Below are 20,359 nucleotides of genomic sequence, written 5' to 3' on the forward strand. Positions count from 1 at the left end.
TTTTATTAGGCAATCCACATTTACCTAGTAGCTTTAAATAGGTAATACACTGAGCTTCATGTAATCTCTACATATATGCTTTCAATTAAGAATGTCAAGATCCAGGCAGCTCAGGTGGCTCAGCGGATTAGTGCCGCCTTCAGCCCAGGGCGTGATCCTGAGGACCTGGGATCAAGTTCCACGTCGGGCTCCCTGCATGGAGCCTGCTTCTCCCTCTGCCTGTGTCTCTGCCTCTGTGTGTGTGTGTGTGTGTGTCTCATGAATAAAAAAATAAAATCTTTAAAAAAAAGTCAAGATCCCTACCTGCTCATCATTTGTCATTGCACTCCAAGGAAGTTCATCTAAATTCCGGTGCTTATTTTTCTTTTTAGGAAGCAGGCAAGGTGAACTCGGAATACTGGGTATGACATCAGAAAGTACATCACTCCCACTAGCAATATCACTGCCTGGTAACTTTATAAAAATAAGAAGGGGGTAGGAAAAGCAAAATTTTTCAAAAATACACTTTAAATAGCACAACATATTACATATTGATTAAAAATTACGTTTTAATGACAAATACAGAATGACGAGACATTAGTTCTGATTCACTCCTATTTTAGACAAAGCAGCAACATCAACATATTCTTTCTATACAGTCACTTGTTGAGTGAGATATTTCCCAAAAGCTTAAACTCATAATCAAGACTTGTTAATAAAATGCTAACTTAAGAGTCAATCATCATTAGGGTTTTTAATTCACAATGTGAATGTAGGCTAGGGGTTATACAGCATGATGAATAAGGAACATTGGACTCCATCTCAGGAGATGGGAAGGATCTGCCATGACTTGGCATTTTGCTCAACACTATGCTGGAAATACTGCCAATATAAAGACAAGGCATGGTCCTTGTGCTCAAGTCAGTATTAACAACCTCAAGGCAATTAAAATAATTTAAAATATGCTGTTAATATAGAGCAAAAACACTTTAAAGATCAGAGTTTTATGACAGAAAAATTAGAAAAAATACTGAGACAATGGACAAAGGAGAAAAGTGAGCAAGACTAATACACAGAAAATCAGTTTAAAGTGAGATGAACACCAAAAATAAGTGCTATAATTTTTATATTGTCTATTATAAGCCAGTTAGAACAGATTTAATTTTTTAACAATTATCTTGAGTCCAAAGGGATACAAAGAATAGTACATATCTAATATATATAATTTGAGAACTTTGGACATATGCATATGACCATGAAACTATCACCACAATCAGGGTAATAAACATATTTATAACCTCCACAAGCCAGAATGGATTTAATTTTAAATAAATGTGTTTAGAGACACCTGGCTGGCTCAGCTGGAGGAGCATGCAACACTTGATCTCAGGGTCATAAGTTTGAGCCCCATGTTGCATGTAGAGATATACTTAAATAAATAAACTTTTTAAAATAAACAAGTAAATTTAAGTCATTCATCCAAAAAATAATTTCTTCTACAAGTAGTACATAATTTTAAAAGATAAATGCTTTCATTTTTACAAGGTACAAAATACCACCTTTTTGTTGTTGTCCTTTGCAATTGCATCTCAACTCTGGATGATTACTAGGCTTTTGAAGTTACCAAAAGATAAAAGCTACTTTAGCCATGAAGATTATTACACTCACACACCTGGCCTCCTACCATACCTGTATCACTCTAATAGGTACAGGGGATTCAAAGGATTTTAAGTCATGGTCCTTATACAAAAACTCCTACTGGGGAAGATAATATTATAACACAAACATTCAATTATACAAAATAGCAAATGACAAATGCTAGATTTGAAATGACAGATCATCAACAGAAATATCTAGCAGTGAGTTAAAGCTGCAGGATTAAAACTTAGAAGAGCTATAAGGTGACAGGCAATGGGGAGTCAACTGCATAGAAGAGACTAACGAAGACAGAAATAGGGTTGATCACTATGCAAGGTGACCATGATGCTTAGAATGAAATTCTCTTAAGTTAGCTACTAATGTTAAAAACCACATTTTCATTTTAATAGTCACTGATAAGTCCAAGTACATAAATGACTACCAACAATTTGTATGACTTCCATTAAAATCTCATTAACACTGCTGGAATTGTTCATTCACCCTTAGCCCTGATGTTATCTAGTCAGTGTCATGAGAGAATGATTGCTGAATAGATGAAGGTCATCTTTCAGCCTTTAATGTCAAAAATGAAAATGTTTTGCTACTTTCCCTTTGAAAGATTTCAAATCACAACACTACTTACATTAAAGATCTCCCTGGGGTTCCTAAAACAAAATGAAACAGTCTGTATCAGATGAAAGCCCTCCTCTACTTCAAGCTCCTTTGATGTATTAGGTAAAGGAACTATCAAAATATGTAGACTCTCAAAATTTAAGAAAAATGTTTATCTAAATCTTTAGTGAACATCTGCTAGGTGACAGACTATATGTTAAGCATTTAATTTGTGCCTTTGGTTCTGTTTATGTGTTTGCTGGGGTTGGGGGATGGCAAATAAAGCAACAATGGTTCTTTGGCCATTTTCTTCAGGGAGAAGTAAAAAGATGCAGAGTTAAATCCCAGTTCTACTGCTCACTAGCCAGGTGATCTTATGGAAGTTAGTTTTCTTCTTTGAGCCCCAGTGTTATGGTTAATGCCACCTATCTCAAAGGATTGTTGAGAAATTTAAATGAAGTGATAGGCCTGGCACAAGGCAACACTCAATAAACATGTGTTTTCCATCTCTTTCCATAATTTTGTATCCTTTAAATGGTAGCAAAAGCCATCAGAGAATGCCACATGCTGCTAAAGTGGGTGAAGTTTCAAAAGGTAGTCTCAGAATTACAGAATGGGGAAAAAGAGAAAGCATTCAAGTAAGGAGAATAACTTGGTAAAACCACAGATTTAAAGAAAATAGGATGAAGATAAGGAGACCAATATAATTAAAACAGAAAGTCAATGCTAGGGATTTGAAAGCTCAATGGATGAACAAGCTGTTATATGATATGCAGATATAGGCCAGTAACATTTTCTAAGTAGAAGTAACTTGATGGAACTAGTCTTGAGGGAAGATGAGTTAAAAAGCAGTATGGGGACAAAACAGAGTGAAGAAAGACTGGAATCAGACAGGAAGTTCTTATTTGATCTAGACTTGGACTATGATAAACAACAATGCAAAGAAAAACGGGAATAAATAGGGAAAATTTCAAATGAAAAACAATGTACAAGGCTGGTTTTTTAAGATTTTATTTTTAAGTTATCTCTACACCCAACATGGTGCCCAAACTCAAAACCCTCAGATCAAGAGTCACATGCTCTTCTGACTGAGCCAGCCAGGTGTCCCTAACAAGGCTATTTGATAACTGAATGGATAATAGTCAGGTGACTCCATTGAAACCAGAAGAAAACTGGCCACATTTTACAGTCTTACAACCCTCCAAGGTTAGTGCACTTAAAGAGCTCGATTTTTTTTAAAAAATAGCAAGAGACCTAAGGCAATGTTACAGATCTTCTAGTCCAACACATTCATTTTATAAATAAGGAAAAATCATGTCTAAGGAGACATCCTGATGTCATACAGCTAGTGTCAGTATCCAAAGCAGGATACAAGTCCAGTGTTCTCAATTATGCTGGGCTGTCTTGCCTTGCAGGTAGTTTGGAATGAGAGAAGAATGCAATTGGCATATGAAGAGTTTGTAGTGATAATGAAAGAAATGCAAATGTCCTTCAAAATAACAATAGTCATTTTTCACTACACTGTAAGACATGTCACAAAATGGAGTCTATTTTTTTTCCCATGGAAACACTGTAATTGGAAGTTACATTACTGATCAAGGATTCAGCATCAGATAATAGGTACATTTTTTTAATTTTTTTTTTATTTATTTATTTTTTATTGGTGTTCAATTTACTAACATACAGAATAACACCCAGTGCCCGTCACCCATTCACTCCCACCCCCCGCCCTCCTCCCCTTCTACCACCCCTAGTTCGTTTCAAAAAAAAAAAAAAAAAAAAAGCTGGACAGAGGACTTTTTTCCTTGTCTGGGGAGTACTGAAGCCAAAAAGATTTTGCAGAAGGCCAGCACAAACTAAAACTAATGAAATCTTGCACAGAAGCCTTTTGCAGAAATGGAAGTTCTCTGTACGAATAAATGTAAGAATGATTATTAATATTCTCAATAATAACAGTAACAATAAAAAAAAAAAGATAATAGGTACATTAAATAATAAGGCCATCAAAGTGGAAATGTCAAGTAGTCAATTGGAGATACGGGATTATAATTGCAGATATACATTAGAATCAACTGTATGGGCTCCTGTATATTTTATTAGATCAGCAATTTTCCATTTTATATCTCAAACTGAAAATGCTTTATAATTCTTATCCCATATTTTTCATGGACAATAATATTTAGTATATAATATATTATAATCAGTTATTGTGACAAGTAGGGACAATTAAATCAAATCTCTGCCATATTTTCTGCAGTATGCAGCAAAATTTTATAAGCTCATTTCTGGAACAGCTGATGTGTAATTTCAAATTGCACCTTTAGGTTTCAAGTGTGACAGCTGAATTAACTCTTTAAATTTTCTATGGTTCCCTGCTTAACAGTAATTTCTCAAGCTCTAAGACTAGTCAAATATATCTTTAATAATAAAAGGACTGCAAGCAAAGAAAACTATCAGAAAAGCAAAATGCTTTGGTGCTACTTCACTATAAGGTTAAAACCCTGCATTATCAAGTAGTTAGTATTTCTCTTCCCAGAGAATCTATAAATCCTTTATATTTACTTTAGTAGTAACTGAAACATGTTAAAAGATTTAAATGGATGTAGTTTTTAATCACAACAGAGGTAATCAGAATTTTTTAGTTAACAATTTTAATCTATATATTAATCCTAACAGCTAATTTGTAATTATCTTCTTGGATAATTTACTGCTCATCATTACACAAGGCCCCATAGAGACAAGAGAGCATGTTAAATCTTTCAGAATATTTAAATAATAGATCAAATAATAAATAATAACATTATTTAAATAATATTTAAATATACATGGTGACAGAGTTACTACACTCCAATTTCAGAAGTTGGGAAACACATTACTAAGGCAGGCCTTATTTTTGTTCAAATGTTATAGTCAGTCCTATACATTAATAGTGAGTAGTTGGGAATAGTTTTCCACTCTAACTTCTTATGAAATGAGTGAAGAATTCAGAAACTAAAATTTAAAAAACGCCTGCCACTTTGCAACATTATGGCTATGAACTCTAAGTTAAATAATCAGAAAAAATAATTCTCAGAATTATCAGAACTCCATCCAATTATACTTTATTAAGTATCCTTACAGGAGTCTGATTTTAAATACAAAGTATGCACTTTAAAAATGAGGCACAGAATAAAAAGGTACCCACACAAAGATTTTCACTGCCATGTTACCAATAATAGAAAAAAAATTTTGAACAGATGTAAAAAGGGAATGGTCTCACAAGTTCTGGCACATCTAGTACCAGGAATATTATATAGTCATTAAGAGTCATTATGAATACCATGAAAAAGTTTATATGTTAAATGAGAAAAGTGTATTACAGTTCGTTATCCAGAAGAAAAGGGAGTACTTCCTAACCCATTCTATGAGGCTAAAGCAATACAAGATACCACAAGAAAACTACAGACTGATATCCCTTATGAAGGCAGATGCAAAAATCCTCAAAAAAATACTAACAAATGAAATCCAGCAGCATATTAAAAGGCATATATACCATGACCAATTAGGATTTATTCAGGGATGCAAGGGTGAGTCAACATACAAAAATCAATGGAATACATCATACTAATAGAATGAAGGAAAGAAACTATGATCAACTCAGTAAGTTCAGAAAAAGCATTTTGCAAAACCTAAATAGTTTTTTAGATAAAAACACCAAACAAACTAGAATAGAAGGGAAATTCCTCAATATGATAAAGGCATTTATGAAAAACCTACAGCTACCACTATGCTCAATAGTGAAAGATCGAATGCTTCTCTCTTAAGATCAGAAAAGACAAGGATGCCTGTTTTTGCAACTTCTATTCAACACTGCCCTGGCGATCTAGCCAGGGCAATGAAGCAAGGAAAAAAGAGCTACCCAGACTAGAAAGGAAGAAGAAAACTTATCTCTATTCACAAATGACAAGATCTTATACAAAGGAACTCTATAAAATCTACACAGAGAAAAATAATCATTTAAATTAACAAATGAGTTCAGCAAAGTGGTAGGATATAAAATCAATATACAAAAATCAGTTTTATTTCTATACACTAGCAATGAACAATGCAAAAATGAAATTAAGAAAACAATTCCACTTACAACAGCATCAAAGGAATAGAATATGTAGGAATAAATTGAACCAAGGAAGTACAAGGCTTGGACACTAAAAAAACAACAGATTCAATGCTATCCCCATCAAAATGCCAATTGCCCCTTTTGCAGAAATGGACAACTCTATCCTAAAATTTATGTGGAATTGCAGAAGGGATCCCCAACAGCCAAAACAATCTTAATAAAGAAAAACAAACTGGGAGACCTAACACTTCCTGATTTCAAACTTTACCACAAAGCTAGAGCAATTAAAACAGCGTGGTACCAGCATAAGGATAGACATACATATTAATGGAATAGAATCAACAGCCCAGAACTAAACCTATACATCTATGACCAATTCATTTCCACAAGGGTACCAAGACCATTCAATAAGCAAAGAATATAGCCTTATCACCAAATAGTGTTGGGACAACTGAATGTCTACATGCAAAAGAATGAATTTGGACCCCTATCTTACACCACATACAAAAAAGTAACTCAAAATGGATCAAAGATCTAAATATAAAAACTAAAACTCTAAGAAACAGGTGAAAATCTGCATGACCTTGGATTAAGCAATGTTTTTTAAAATATGACATCATAAGCACAGAATTCAAAGAAAAAATAAATTGAACTTTATTAAAATTAAAACCTTTTGTGTGTCAAAGGAGTATCAAGTAAAAACACAACCCACAGGAAGGGAAAGATCTTTTGCAAATCATGTATAAGGGTCTAGTAGCCATAACATATAAAGAACTCTTACAATTCAACAATAAAAGACAAAACAATTTAAAAATGGACAAAGGATTTGAATAGACATTTTTCCAAAAAAAAGAATACCAATGGCCAATAAGCACATGAAAAGATGCTTGACATCATTTGTCATTAGGGAAATGCAAATCAAAACCAAAATGAAGTATTGTTGTACACACAGTAGGATGGTTATAATCAAAAAGACAATAGCAAGTTTTGGCAAGGATATGGAGAAATTGGAAGTTTCATATATTGCTGGTGGAAATATAAAGTGGTGCAACTATTTTGGAAAACATTTTGGCAGTTCTTCAAAAAGTTAAACATAAAGTTATCATATGACCCAGCAATTCCACTCCGAAGTGTATATCCAAGAGAATTACAAATATACATATTATGTCAACTATACTCAGTAATAAAAAAGATACATCCATATAAAAACTTATATCTGAATGTTAACAGCAGTATTATTCCTAATAGCCCCAAAGGGGAAAACACTCATCAGCAGATGAATAAACAAACAAAATGTGATTTGGCCCTATCTATTCAGCAATGAAAAGGAATTGGTATGGACTGAATGTGTGCCCCCTTCTTTCACCACCACCACCAAGTCCCTATCTTGAAGCCCTAATCCCCAATTCAATATGTGGAGGTAGGGCTTTGGGTGATAATTATGTTTACATGAGGATAGAGGATACATGATGGGATGTGACTATAATTACAAGAGGATGAGGAGATCACAGCCCTCTCTCCCCTCTCCATGTGAAGATAAAGCAAAAGGCAGCCATATACAAGTCAGAAACAGGACCCACACCAGAACCCAACCATTATGGCATTCTGACCTTGGACTTTTCAGCCTCTAGAACTGTGTGAAAGAAATGCCTGTTGTTTAAGCCATCCAGTTTATGGTATTTGTTATAGCAGTCTGAGCTAAGACAGAAATGAAGTACTGTGACACACTATAACATGGATGAACCCTGAAAACATGCCAAGTGAAAGAAGCCAGACACAAAGGCCACATATTATATGAAATGTCCATCCAGGAAGGCACATCCATAGAGAAAGTAGATTAGTGGATGCCAGGTGATGGGGGCAGGGGGGAAATTGGGAGTATCTGCTAACAGGTATGGAATTCTTTTTAGAGAAATGTCCCTGAATTAGATAGTGGTGATGGCTGCACACCACTGTGAATATATTAAAAATCACTGAATTATATACTTAAAATTATTAAAATGGTGAATTTTATCTCAATATTTTAAAGGCTAAAAAATTTTTATGATTTTTATCTAAATCATATTTACAACTGTATATAAAACAGAAACATCTGAAATATAAAATATAAAAACAGAGTTTTAGATTACTTTTTCTCTTTAAAAACTCTTAATTTTCAGTGTAGCATTTTTATAACAAGAAACTTAAACCAATCTAAATATCCATTATTAGAGAACAGATTAAATAAATTATGATTCAGCCTTCAAAAAGAATGAGATGGGGCAGCCCCAGTGGCGCAGCGGTTTGGCGCCGCCTGCAGCCCGGGGTGTGATCCTGGAGACCCGGGATCGAGTCCCACATCAGGCTCCCTGCATGGTGCCTGCTTCTCCCTCTGCCTGTGTCTCTGCCTCTCTCTCTCTCTAGCTGTGTCTCTATGAATAAATAAATAAAATCTTTAAAAAAAAAAAAACAAAAAAAAAAACAAAAAAAAAAAAACAAAAAGAATGAGATGTTAGTTGAAAAAAAGCAAAGGGCCAAACAGTGGCTCAAGTATGATCCCATTTGTGTTTTTCACATTCTGTAAACATACTTGTATCTGCACAAGCTCTCAACAGTGGTAACCACAGCAGAGTGGGACCTGGAGAATTACTTTTAATTTCATGCCAGTCTGTTTTCACACTTCAATAAGAAAATGTTTGAAATAAAATAATATTTGATTCCTCTCTTGGAATACAACTTCAAAAATTTGGATGGCTTTCAAAGATAGCAGGCATTCAAGTATCTGAATATAACATCTCCTATATGCAAGGAAAGCTTCTTCAAATGTTACTGTCTTTTACAATCAGAAAATGGATCTTGCGATAACATGATTTACATTTTCTGATAGACTGCAATCATTATAAGGCAGAATTTCCAAAAAATTTTCCAAAAAGCCATTTTACATGCTATATATGCCACAAAAAAACCACTATAGGGCAAAAAACATCCCTACATATGAAGAGAATTCAAAATGGGAAATTATATTTCTGATGAGAACCAAAAAGTATGTTTTTATAATAGTGGTTTGTGATATTAAATATATAGAACATGACCCGGATGCAAGGATATTGTGCCTATAAAGACACAAAGGCTATTTCCTATAATTAGGAAGAATATACTTGCTTGGATTCATGCATAGAAAAATACTGATGATATATAATAATGAGAACATTATACAAGTAGTAAATTATATGAAAATCCACAGAAGGATATCTATAACATCAGAGACCTAAATGGTACATTAGTAAAAATAAAGGATACATGTTCCATCTAATTCTTTATATTGTCAGAGATGAAAATATCAAAATTTCTTCTATTTATGGAGTAATGATGGTAATACAAGAAAAAAAAACCTACCTGCCATTCAAACTCACTATCTGACCAATCCCAGTATGTGCTAATAGAAGAAGAGACATCACTGCAGACACTCCCCTCAGGGAATAAATCAAAAGAAGTGAAGTCTTGATCATCTAACAGGGAATAGCAATCATCTTGATCTCCAACAGAAACTGAAGAAAATAGCTCCTCACTGCATTCTGAGCTGGCAACACTTGTTCCACAAGAAGTTAAGTTCCACCTTAAAAACACAACACAAAAGAAATCATAACAGGAACTCCAGAATCCCCACAATCTTAAGATATTAATAGGAGATACATTCAAGATATTTATGAAGAATAGAAGTATAGTTTTAGATATGACAATGATACTGTGATTATTTTCAAAAGAGCCCTTACCTTTTAAAGAAGTATACTAAAACATTTATGAATGATATATATCTGGGATTTTTCTGAAAATAATAAGGGTTTGAGTAATGAGTAGTGATATAAAGCATATTGCCATATGTGAATAATTGTTGAAGCTGGATGATGGATATATGAAGTTCATTACACTATTCCCTTTCCTTTTATATTTGTCTGAAAATGTTTATAATAAAATATTTTAAAAGAAATTGTATCTAAATTAAGAATAAAGTAAAACCTTCATCTATAAATAAAACATAGGATAGTGGTTATAAATATATTTTGAAGTCAGATTGAGTTCAAATTCTCGCTCTGTAATTTGACTGCTGCTTGATCTTAAGCAAAACACACCCTCTTCAGCCTGTGTTTTCATTTTAAGGAGGAGTTATTATGAAGATTATACAAGAATGCATACAGAACTCTTAGCAGACATAAAAAGTGCTCAATGCATGGTAGCTATTATTATTATTAAAAGAAGAGAGTAGCCATTGCAGGGCAGAGAAAAGCACAAAAAGTACACAGAAGTTCAAGAAGTGTTTAAATAACTTTTACTTACCAGTGCTATAAAAGATCATTGCAAAGATGTTGGAATAAGAAAGGAGTAATAAAGAATATTAAAATGACCAAGAGTTCCATTACTCAATAATAACTAATCCACAATATTTTAGTACATATATATTTTTTTTACAGAATCATCATTCTGCACATATACACACACACATATATATAGTTTTTAGTATCCATTCTTCACTTATCATATATTAAGTATTTCCCTATGTATATTACTTGAAAACATTTTAATGCCTATATAATATTCCACTGATTAAAAAGTCTCATAATTTATTTAACCTTATTCCTTCAATAATACTTAGGCTGTTTCCATTTTTTTGGTATTACAAATAATACTGAGATGAACCGTTTTGTTTATAATTATTTATCAACATATATAATAAAAAATAGTGAAAGGGATTATAGGGTTAAGGAGAGAAAATGAGTGGGAAATATCAGAGAGGGTGACAAAACATGAGAGACTCCTAACTCTGGGAAACGAACAAGAGGTAGTGGAAGGGAAGGTGGATGGGGGAATGGGGTGACTGGGTGACAGGCACTGAGGGGGGCACTTCACGGGATGAGCACTATTATACTGTATGTTGGCAAGTTGAACTCCGATTAAAAAATATACAAAAAATACAAAAAAAAAAAAAACATATAATCTCTCAGGATAGATTCCTTGAAAGGAAAGTACTGAGTCAAAGAATATCAACACTTCTAAAGGTCATATCATACTTAGTCAAGTGCCTTTCTGAAAGGCTGCATTAATTTACACTCCCTGAAACAGTATATAAAGCATGCTCATTTCACCACAACCTTAACAGCACTGGAATTTTCTTTCTTTTCTTTAAAGATTTTATTTATTTATTCATGAGAGACGCAGAGAGAGAGAGGCAGAGGGAGGAGCAGATTCCTTGCAGGGAGTCTGATGTGGGGCTCGATCCCTGGACCAAGGATATGGGATTTGGGATCATGGCCTGAGCCGAAGGCTGACGCTGAGCTGCTGAGTCTCCCTGGCGCCCCAGCACTGGAATTTTCATTTTTAAAGTTTCACCTATCTGGTAGGAAAAACCATTTTTACGTCAATTTTCATTTCTTCAATTACTAGCAAGATCAAATTTTAAAATATTTGCTATTTTGCTCTAGTGTTTTTCTATGTGTTAATGTTTTCCTTACTGATTTTATAAGTTCTTAGTGTATTAAGAATATTAACATTTTGCCTGTGGTATCTGTTGCAGCGTTACTTTTGTCTTTAAATCTACATATCTTTCTTCTGTAAATTTCCACTAGCTTCATACATTAACAAGATAATCTTCATTGCTTAGGCAGTAGCCTACATAATTAATCCTTAAGATAATGATTTAATACATTGGATACTAATAAAATACTGAAATAATGGCTTCCTGAAGAAAAGCCTGTTACTTATCTATTATTAGGTTGTTTCTCATCTTTCATTAAATCTATTTTTTTCTTGAACTGTGTTTTTCATTTTTTAACTCTCCCTCCCTTATTTTGTATTACTAATCTTAATTTCAAAGTTCTTGGTTTGCAAAATGTGGGCAATCCGACAATTTTATGTCATTTTTCCTTTGAGCTAAAGGTAGAATATTTTAAAGGTTCAAAACACACACATGACACTCTCTAAACTATTATGGTTCAATAACTATAAACACAGATATCAACAAGCTTTTATAAATAGGCAAAAATCTCAAATTCATCTAACATCTTAGAATACCTTGTAATATTACCTAGTTTCACCATGTGCTTCCTAGGCAGGCAGTATCCTCATTTTTTAAAAAATCAAACTTAGAACTAACCAAATTGTTCAGGATGTACAATAAGGCAATATAAAAGCTAAAAAATGACAAACACTCTCTTAGATCTAGTAAACCATTACCTATGCTGTATTCTGGGCAAATTATTTTTTTCTTTTTTGTCTTCAAAATGCTAGTGGCAAAAAAGAAATGCTAATGGCTTTTTTCAACCTTTATTCATTCAGCCACTCAACAACCATTTAGTTAGTATCTTCTATGTACCAAGTACCATGTTATGTGGTAGGAAAAGCTGTTAGGTAATTGTTTTCAATAAAAAATTTTTTGAGCTTGCAAAAATTCAGTAGAAATGTGTTTCCTTCTATAATTATGACTTTCCTTTTCAGAAAACTATGCTAGATTTGATAATCTAATGTTTAAATCACTGACAGGACAGTTATTTGCTTGCTTCTGTGTGTGTGTGTGTTTTAAAGATTTTATTTATTTATTTGACAGAGAGAGAAAACACAAGCAGCAGGCAGAGACAGAGGGAAAAGCAGGTTCCCTGCAGGGAGCCTGATGTGAGGCTCAATCCCAGGACCCTGGGATCATGACCTGAACCAAAGGCAGATGCTCAAATGACTGAGCCACCCAAGAGCCCCCCCCCCCAGTTTTGTGCTCTTAATGTAGGGCAAAATCAGTATCTTTCTCAGTTTTTCAGGTCCATGTCTTTATAAGAGATTTAATAGGATTCTGGCTATTCTTAGGAGCTTTTGCTCTTTTTTTTTACAGTGACTTAAAAAAGGTTCATATTCGAAACCAATCATTTACAAAATAGAAACATTTTTACTACTAGACATTTTTTTAAAGATTTATTTATTCATGAGAGACACAGAAAGAGAGGCAGAGATATAGGCAGAGGGAGAAGCTCCTCTGTGGTGAGCCTGATGTGGATCTTGATCCCAGGATCCCGGGATCAGGACCTGAGCAAAAGGCAAGTGCTGAACCATTAGCAGGTGCCCCACTCCAAGAGATATATATTTTTAAATTCTATTATCTTCTAATTTCCAAATATTATTTTATTATTACCTTAAGGCAATGTGAACAAAAACAAAGTAGGCAGTAGTACGTTTATCCACTGCAATTAGTAGTGTTAGTGTTAAATTGGCATAATCTTTCTGAAAATAGGAAGACTGGTACTTGGTACTGTATATACATCAAAAGCTTCAAAAAGTTCATTCCTTTGGACTCAGTAATTGCCCTTCTAGGAATGATCACTTCCTCAAATTGAAATTGGGAAAAAGATTTAAGACCAAACATGTCCAAATAGTCTCATTTATAATAACCAACAAAGGAAAAAGATATGCTTCCCAAATATGGGGAATAAATAATATATCTAAATAATGGTGTTTTATAATCATTAAAAATTATATTTTCAGGAAACACCTGGTCGGCTCAGTTGAGCCCTCAACTCTTGATTTCAGCTCAAGCCATGATCTCAGGATTGTGAGATGGAGCCCCATGTAGGGCTCTGTATACTCCCTGCAGAGTGTGCTTGTGGTTCTCTCTCCCTCTGCCCCTCCCCCTGCTCACACACTCTCTCATCCAAATAAATAAATAAAATCTTTTTAAAAAATATTGTATTTTCAGCCTATTTTTTGAAAACAAAAACGCTCACAATATAAGTATAAAAACCTGGTCACAAATCATATATAACCTGATCCTGATTTTTTGAATTATATATGAACATAAAAAGAATATTGGGATCCCTGGGTGGCCCAGCGGTTTGGCGCCTGCCTTTGGCCCAGGGCGCGATCCTGGAGACCCAGGATCGAATCCCACATCAGGCTCCCTATGCATGGAGCCTGCTTCTCCCTCTGCCTGTGTCTCTGCCTCTCTCTCTCTCTCTGTGACTATCATAAATAAATAAAAATTAAAAAAAAAGAATATTAAGGGCACCTGGGTGGCTCAGTGATTAAGCATCTGCCTGTCACTCAGGTCCTGATCCCAGGGTCCTGGGATCGAGTTCCTCATTGGGCTCCTCACAGGGAGCTTGCTTCTCCCTCTGCCTATGTCTCTACCTTTCTTTTTGTGTCTCTCATGAATAAATAAATAAAATCTTTAAATAAAAAAAGAATATTACAAGTAACAACATCAAAATGCTGACAGTTGTTATCTTTACTGAAAGGGATCATGAGTGATCTTTAGAGTTTTGTATATATGCCAATTTTCTAAAGTGAGCTTTTATAATAAAAATTTAAAAAAAAAATTTAAGTGTGATTCTTTTAGACTATTCTGTTGGTTTCAAACATGTCATGAATGACCACTGTGTGCATGTGCTTAGTGCTGAACTATTCAAATCTGCAAACTTCTTATATCTTATTCCAGTAGGAGAAAGCTACCTAACACTAAGATTCTAGTTATAACCATAAAATTATTCACAAAGTAGACTTTCTACCTTAAAAGAAAAATATTGAGAAGACTCCTAATGAGGGCACCTGGGTGGCTCTCTCGGTTAAGTGTCTGCCTTTGGCTCAAGTCATGATCTCAAGGTCCTGGGATTGAGCCCCATATTGGGCTCGCTGCTCAGTAGGGAGCCTGCTTCTCTCTCCCCTTCTCCCTCTACCCCTCCTCCCACTGCTTGTGCTCTTTCTCTCGTGTTCCCCCTCAAAAGAATAAAATCTTAAAAAAAAAGAATCCGAATGAAATGGAGTTTAATTCAATAACTAGGCTTGCTGCCCAAATTTCAGTTTAAAAAAAAACTAAAGCTGAGAAAATTTATCTACAAAGCTTATCTGTCAAAACCCCCATATAGCCACCCCCAACCTCTGCTACAACTCTGGAGCACAGTAGGCCATCAAGGTCCCAAGTTAGAGCAGATGACACAACCCCCCCCCCGCCCCCGCCCACGCTACTCAAATGCCCAACTCTCCTAGAGATCTCAATTGTCTTCATATCATTACCCATCCCTCCTACCCTCTTCTGTAGTCTTGGAAGAAAAAAAAAAAGCCATGTCATTTCTAAGACTAATTATTCCATTCGTGTTCTGAGTTCATCCCAGTCATCTCCTGTCATCCCACACTCTCCTCTTACTTTCAGTTTCTCCCTTTCCTGTGGGCTGCTAAGGAGCTAAAAATCTCTATTCTTAGAAAAGAAAAACTAAACAAGGCAAACAAACAACAATGAAACATTCAACTTTTTTTTCAGATTACCACATCTCCTCTCCTTCCTTTCCCTGCTAAATTTATTGAAAAGTTTCTTCTTCTCTCAACCTTTCTAAGCCACAGTTCTACTCCTAACACATTACTGTTCTACTGTTCTTTCTATTCCAAATGCTCTCAAATCCGTATTTCTAGCCTGGATAATTCTCCCAAGTCTGATCCCTATTCTCAGTTTGTCTCAACAAATCCCTAAACCAAATTCCTCCTGCCTTTATAATCTGTTACTTCATGGAGCATGGTTCCCCCACCTGCAAATCACAGCTCTTCTGCAACTGTTAATTCTATATTGATAGGAAGCCTGTGGGTAGTACAAAAGATACACAGTAGTCTTGAGGCTCTTCTGGTTAAGGTGATTGAAACAGGGTTCTAAAATCAAATAACTGAGTAACTGCTTTAATAGTTCATTTCCTATCCTGCCAATAGGGTGTACAAAAGTGAGGCACTGTCCTCCCACATGCTTTTCACAATTGTTCAAAGTACTGATGTACTACTATTAAAGATGAAAAGAATAACACATCAAGTAGTTCATATTAACCTCCTTCATCTCACAATTTAATTACAGGGCAGCCCTGGTGGCACAGCGGTTTAGCGCCGTTTGCAGCTCAGGGCATGATCCTGGAGACCCGGGATCAAGTCCCACGTCAGGCTCTCTGCATGGAGCCTGCTTCTCCCTCTGCCTGTGTCTCTGCCTCTCATTCTCTCTCTGTGTCTCTATGAATAAATAAATAAAAAATCTTTTAAAAAAAACAATTTAATTACAGAACTTACCAGTATCATTATAATTTTTTTTTCAATTTGGTAAATGACTTCCCTTTTTGATAATGGTGGAGGTTGCCATGGACAAATGCTAAGAAAAAACTCACAATTATATCATAAATATCCTGTCCCAAAACCAAAGAAAAATGCCTTAAACACCACATATATTCCATATTAACATTTAAGTTAAAAAATAATTGGGGTGTCTCAGTCAGTTACGTGTCTGACTCTTGGTTTCACCTCAGGTCATGACCTTAGGGTGGTAAGATGGAGTCCAGTATCAGTTTCAGTACTGAGCCTGCTTGAGATTCTTTCTCTCCCTCTCCTTCTGCCCCTTCCCCCTCTCATGTGCATGCTCTAATAAATAAATAAATCATTAAAAAATAATCAAGTTTCTTGGTTTATTGAAATTTATTTTCAGGACACCTGGGTGGTTCAGTCAGTTAAGCGTCTGCCTTTGGCTCAGGTTATGCCAGGGCTCCCTGTTCAGAGGGGAGTCTGCTTCTCCCTCTCCCTCTGCCCCTCATACTCATGCTCTCTTTCTCTCAAATGAATAAATTTAAAAATCTCTAAAAAATTTTGTTTTTTTTAAAAGACTTTATTTATTGGAGAGAGGGGAGTATATGGTCCTCTCAAATGCCATCTTGAGGAGGGCTAGGAAGGCAGAACATTCCAGAATGAGAGAACATTTAAAAAGCCTAGGTGGCCTAGGGCAGAAACATCATCCAATGTAAATACTGCAACTTCTGCTTACCCTAATCTCTGTTGAAAAGGGTACAAAGCAAAATACATTAGATCTCCTACTGTCATCCCAAAGCCTTGAGAAAAGTAGGGCAGGAGAGAGAGGTTTTTAAAAAGCAGGCAAAATGTTTGACTTGGGAAAACTGGGGATGAACAGGAACCTCCCTGTCTATATTATTTCTTTAATTTTTTTAAGATTGATTGATTGATTGATTGATTGATTGATTTATGATAGACGGGGGGGGGGGGGGGGGGGACAGAGACACAGGAGAAGAGAAGCAGGCTCCATGCAGGCTCCATGCCAGGAGCCCGACGTGGGACTCGATCCCGGGACTCCAGGATTGCGCCCTGGGCCAAAGGCAGGCGCTAAACCGCTGAGCCACCCAGGGATCCCCTCCCTGTCTATATTAACTGCTCCATTCTGGAAAACAACCTTGACCTTACCTCTGTCTCTAAGAAAAGGAGTAGGAAAACACAAGAAAAAAATGGAGAGGAAGAAAAAGAACAAAATGAGCTGTAAGAAATGTATTCTTCTCCTTGCTTCACTCATCAACCCAACAGTTTTGGCAGTGCTTACTTACCCTCAGCCTCCTTCCTCACTCCCTTGCCCTCATCATCAGTGCAGGCTAATTCTGAAATCATTCAACTTTCCTGTGTATAGGACTTGCTCCAATGTTGCTAACCTTAAATACCAAATATGTGCAAAAGTATTCTTTTATATTGTTTTCCAATGCAAACAACCCTAAACACACTCGATCTCATAAATCCATTACACTCATGTTATAATCACATCATGGGTTAAATAAGCTTCTCTGAGTCAGTCTAAGAAACTATAACAACCGTTTAAAACATTTGTGCCATTAGTTCTGTTCCAAGTTTCATCACTGGCTCCAATGAAGTAATCTTGGCTTTGCCTACTGTTTTATGACCTTGAACTCAGTCTTTCCTCTCTGGGCCTCAGTTTCCTCATTTTTGCAATGACGATTGGAAAAGTAATAAATTTACTACCACTTCCTTTTCCAATGTGTTACACTGATGTTCTGCATGACTGTTTAACATGTCATTTCCAGACTCTTTCTTTCAGGTAAGAATCATGTTTTATACATTCTTTGCATCTGGTAGAAGCTCAGTAAATCTGTAGAGTGATTTAAGAGGTGGTGGAGGGCATGCAAAAGACATTATAAGATGGAAGGATTTGTTCATGCTGATATTGTGAACTAGAAATCAGAACTAGACTCCTTAATTCAATTCCAATATTTTCTTTCCACAGCTGAACCCATCTCCTCCCTTGTTCTCCATACACCCTCCCAAGCCTTGGTATGTATCTATCAAATATCCACCTTGGGGCTTCTGTGCACAGGTTGGGGCTACCTGTACACCATCTTCACAATCTTCACATTTGGTATTAAACTTAAATGCTTACATGAGAGAATTCTCCAGAACACTCTAGCTTCCAATAAAATCCGTTAGGAGATGTGCCCCCTGAGTAAATTTGTATAAGCCCATTCTAAGCTTAGCTTCGTCCTTCCACTGGGGGAGCAAACCAAGGGATATGCTACATGAAGGAATCTTCGAGATTTAAGGTTATACATTTTGGCAGGGCCTAAAATGGTAAAGCAAAGAGTTCATAAGGAGGTCTTGTTTCCTATACCTTCACCAAAAAAAAAAAAAAAAAATGGGGTGGGGAGTGTCAATTGGGCCGGGAGACAGATTAAAAATCGGGAAAAGGAAGATTCTACCTTTAAAAGTGCCATCTTTCAAAAGATCCATAGATTGGTTTTGAGCCATCCAAAGTCTACTCTAGAGTGTATGGGAGATGGAAGGGGTTAAACTTTTTCGGGTGGATGGAGTAGGGATGCATCTTAAAATTGAGGGTGGAGGGATCCCTGGGTGGCGCAGCGGCTTGGCGCCTGCCTTTGGCCCGGGCGCGATCCTGGAGACCCGGGATCGAGTCCCACGTCGGGCTCCCTGCATGGAGCCTGCTTCTCCCTCTGCCTGTGTCTCTGTGTCTCTGCCTCTCTCTGTGTGACTATCATGAATAAATAAATAAAATCTTTAAAAAAAAATTTGAGGGTGGAGATTTGGGATTGATTCTCTGGGCACAGATGGGGTGGGAGGGGATAAGGGAGGAATCGCTATGATCAGATGATGAATGGGGAAAAGAGAGCAAGTAAAATGCCGGACCAAAGGAAAATCGGGAGGACTAGGGTGAAAATAGGGAGAGGGAACAGGAAAGGAGCGCTGGTCGCAAGAAGATGGGGGAGGGGACGAATGGAAGCGCAGACCCGAGGAGGAGCACCAGGTTCAGGAGTGAGCCAGCGTTCTCCAGTTTGAGTCAGGGGTGTGGGCAGTTAGCCCCTGCCCTCCGCAGCGGTTCGTACCTGTTGGTGTGGAAACGGTGGAGTGGATCCGTGCGATGACAAGAGGACAGCTGGCAGCCGAAGTCGCTGATGTCCAGGCAGCCTGGCTCCTCGCTCGGGCAGGTGCCCACCCCGCGAGGGGGTCCCAGGAGCGGGAAGGGCTCCTCGGGGGTTAGAAACTTCTCGTACGAAGTGGTGGCCGACGTCTCGTCGGACATGGCTGGAGATGGCCTGGCTTTGGGCTCCCTCCCTGGCCCGGGCTGCTTCTGTGCCTGCCCCTTCCCCCACTCTAACCTGTCCGCCTTTGCCGAGCCGGGGTGTGCCCACCGCAGCTCACCAGCAGGCTGAGCTCCACGGCCAGATGCCGCCCGGTGAATGCCGACCGCGCTAAGAGGCTGCTAGAGGCCACAGCAGCCCACTGGCCACCCAGTCAGCGCCTCAGTGGCCTCGGCAGCGGTCTCCGTCGCCGCCGCTGCCCGGCCCAGCCCAGTCAGCGCAGCGCAGCGCCGCTGACCGCAGCGCCACCGCCGCTGCCGCGCCCGGCCCGCCCACTGCGCTCGCCACTTGCGACTGCTGCAGTCCGCCGACGCCCGCCGGGAGGAAAAAGGCGGTGGGAAGCTGCTCCCTATGCCCCCTGCTGGAGCGGAGGAGGAACTGAACCTCCGCCCAACCGCCCTCCACGCGTGAGCGTGGGATTTCTGGCGCTGGAAAGGCCCTGCGCTTCAGGCCAACCACCTCTGTTTTCTCACCCAGGGCTGATTAATAAGCAGGAAGCGGCAGCCCTGAGAAAAGGGACTTGGCTAAGGTCACACTGCGAGTGCGTGAGAAAGAGTCCAGATGCCCTGGTTCCCAGCGTACTAGACCACCCTGTCCCAATTAAATGAGCCCTGCAGTG

At 37.4% G+C, this 20,359-nt stretch overlaps 1 protein-coding gene across 1 annotated transcript in view; it reads right to left on the reverse strand.

The window, feature by feature from the left end:
• The window catches only part of FAM199X (family with sequence similarity 199, X-linked), a 31,395-nt gene extending 11,386 nt beyond the window's left edge, over positions 1-20,009 (reverse strand). Inside the window, exons 1-3 of the mRNA XM_077889290.1 lie at positions 19,486-20,009; positions 9,701-9,920; positions 304-453 (exon numbers count right to left, since the gene is read on the reverse strand). Coding sequence (XP_077745416.1) covers positions 304-453; positions 9,701-9,920; positions 19,486-19,682 — 567 coding nt within the window. The 5' untranslated portion in view covers positions 19,683-20,009. The remainder of the gene's footprint in view (positions 1-303; positions 454-9,700; positions 9,921-19,485) is intronic.
• Positions 20,010-20,359: the final 350 nt, after the last annotated feature.

The sequence above is a fragment of the Canis aureus genome, chromosome X, assembly GCF_053574225.1.
Source record: "Canis aureus isolate CA01 chromosome X, VMU_Caureus_v.1.0, whole genome shotgun sequence".
Lineage (NCBI taxonomy): Eukaryota > Metazoa > Chordata > Mammalia > Carnivora > Canidae > Canis > Canis aureus.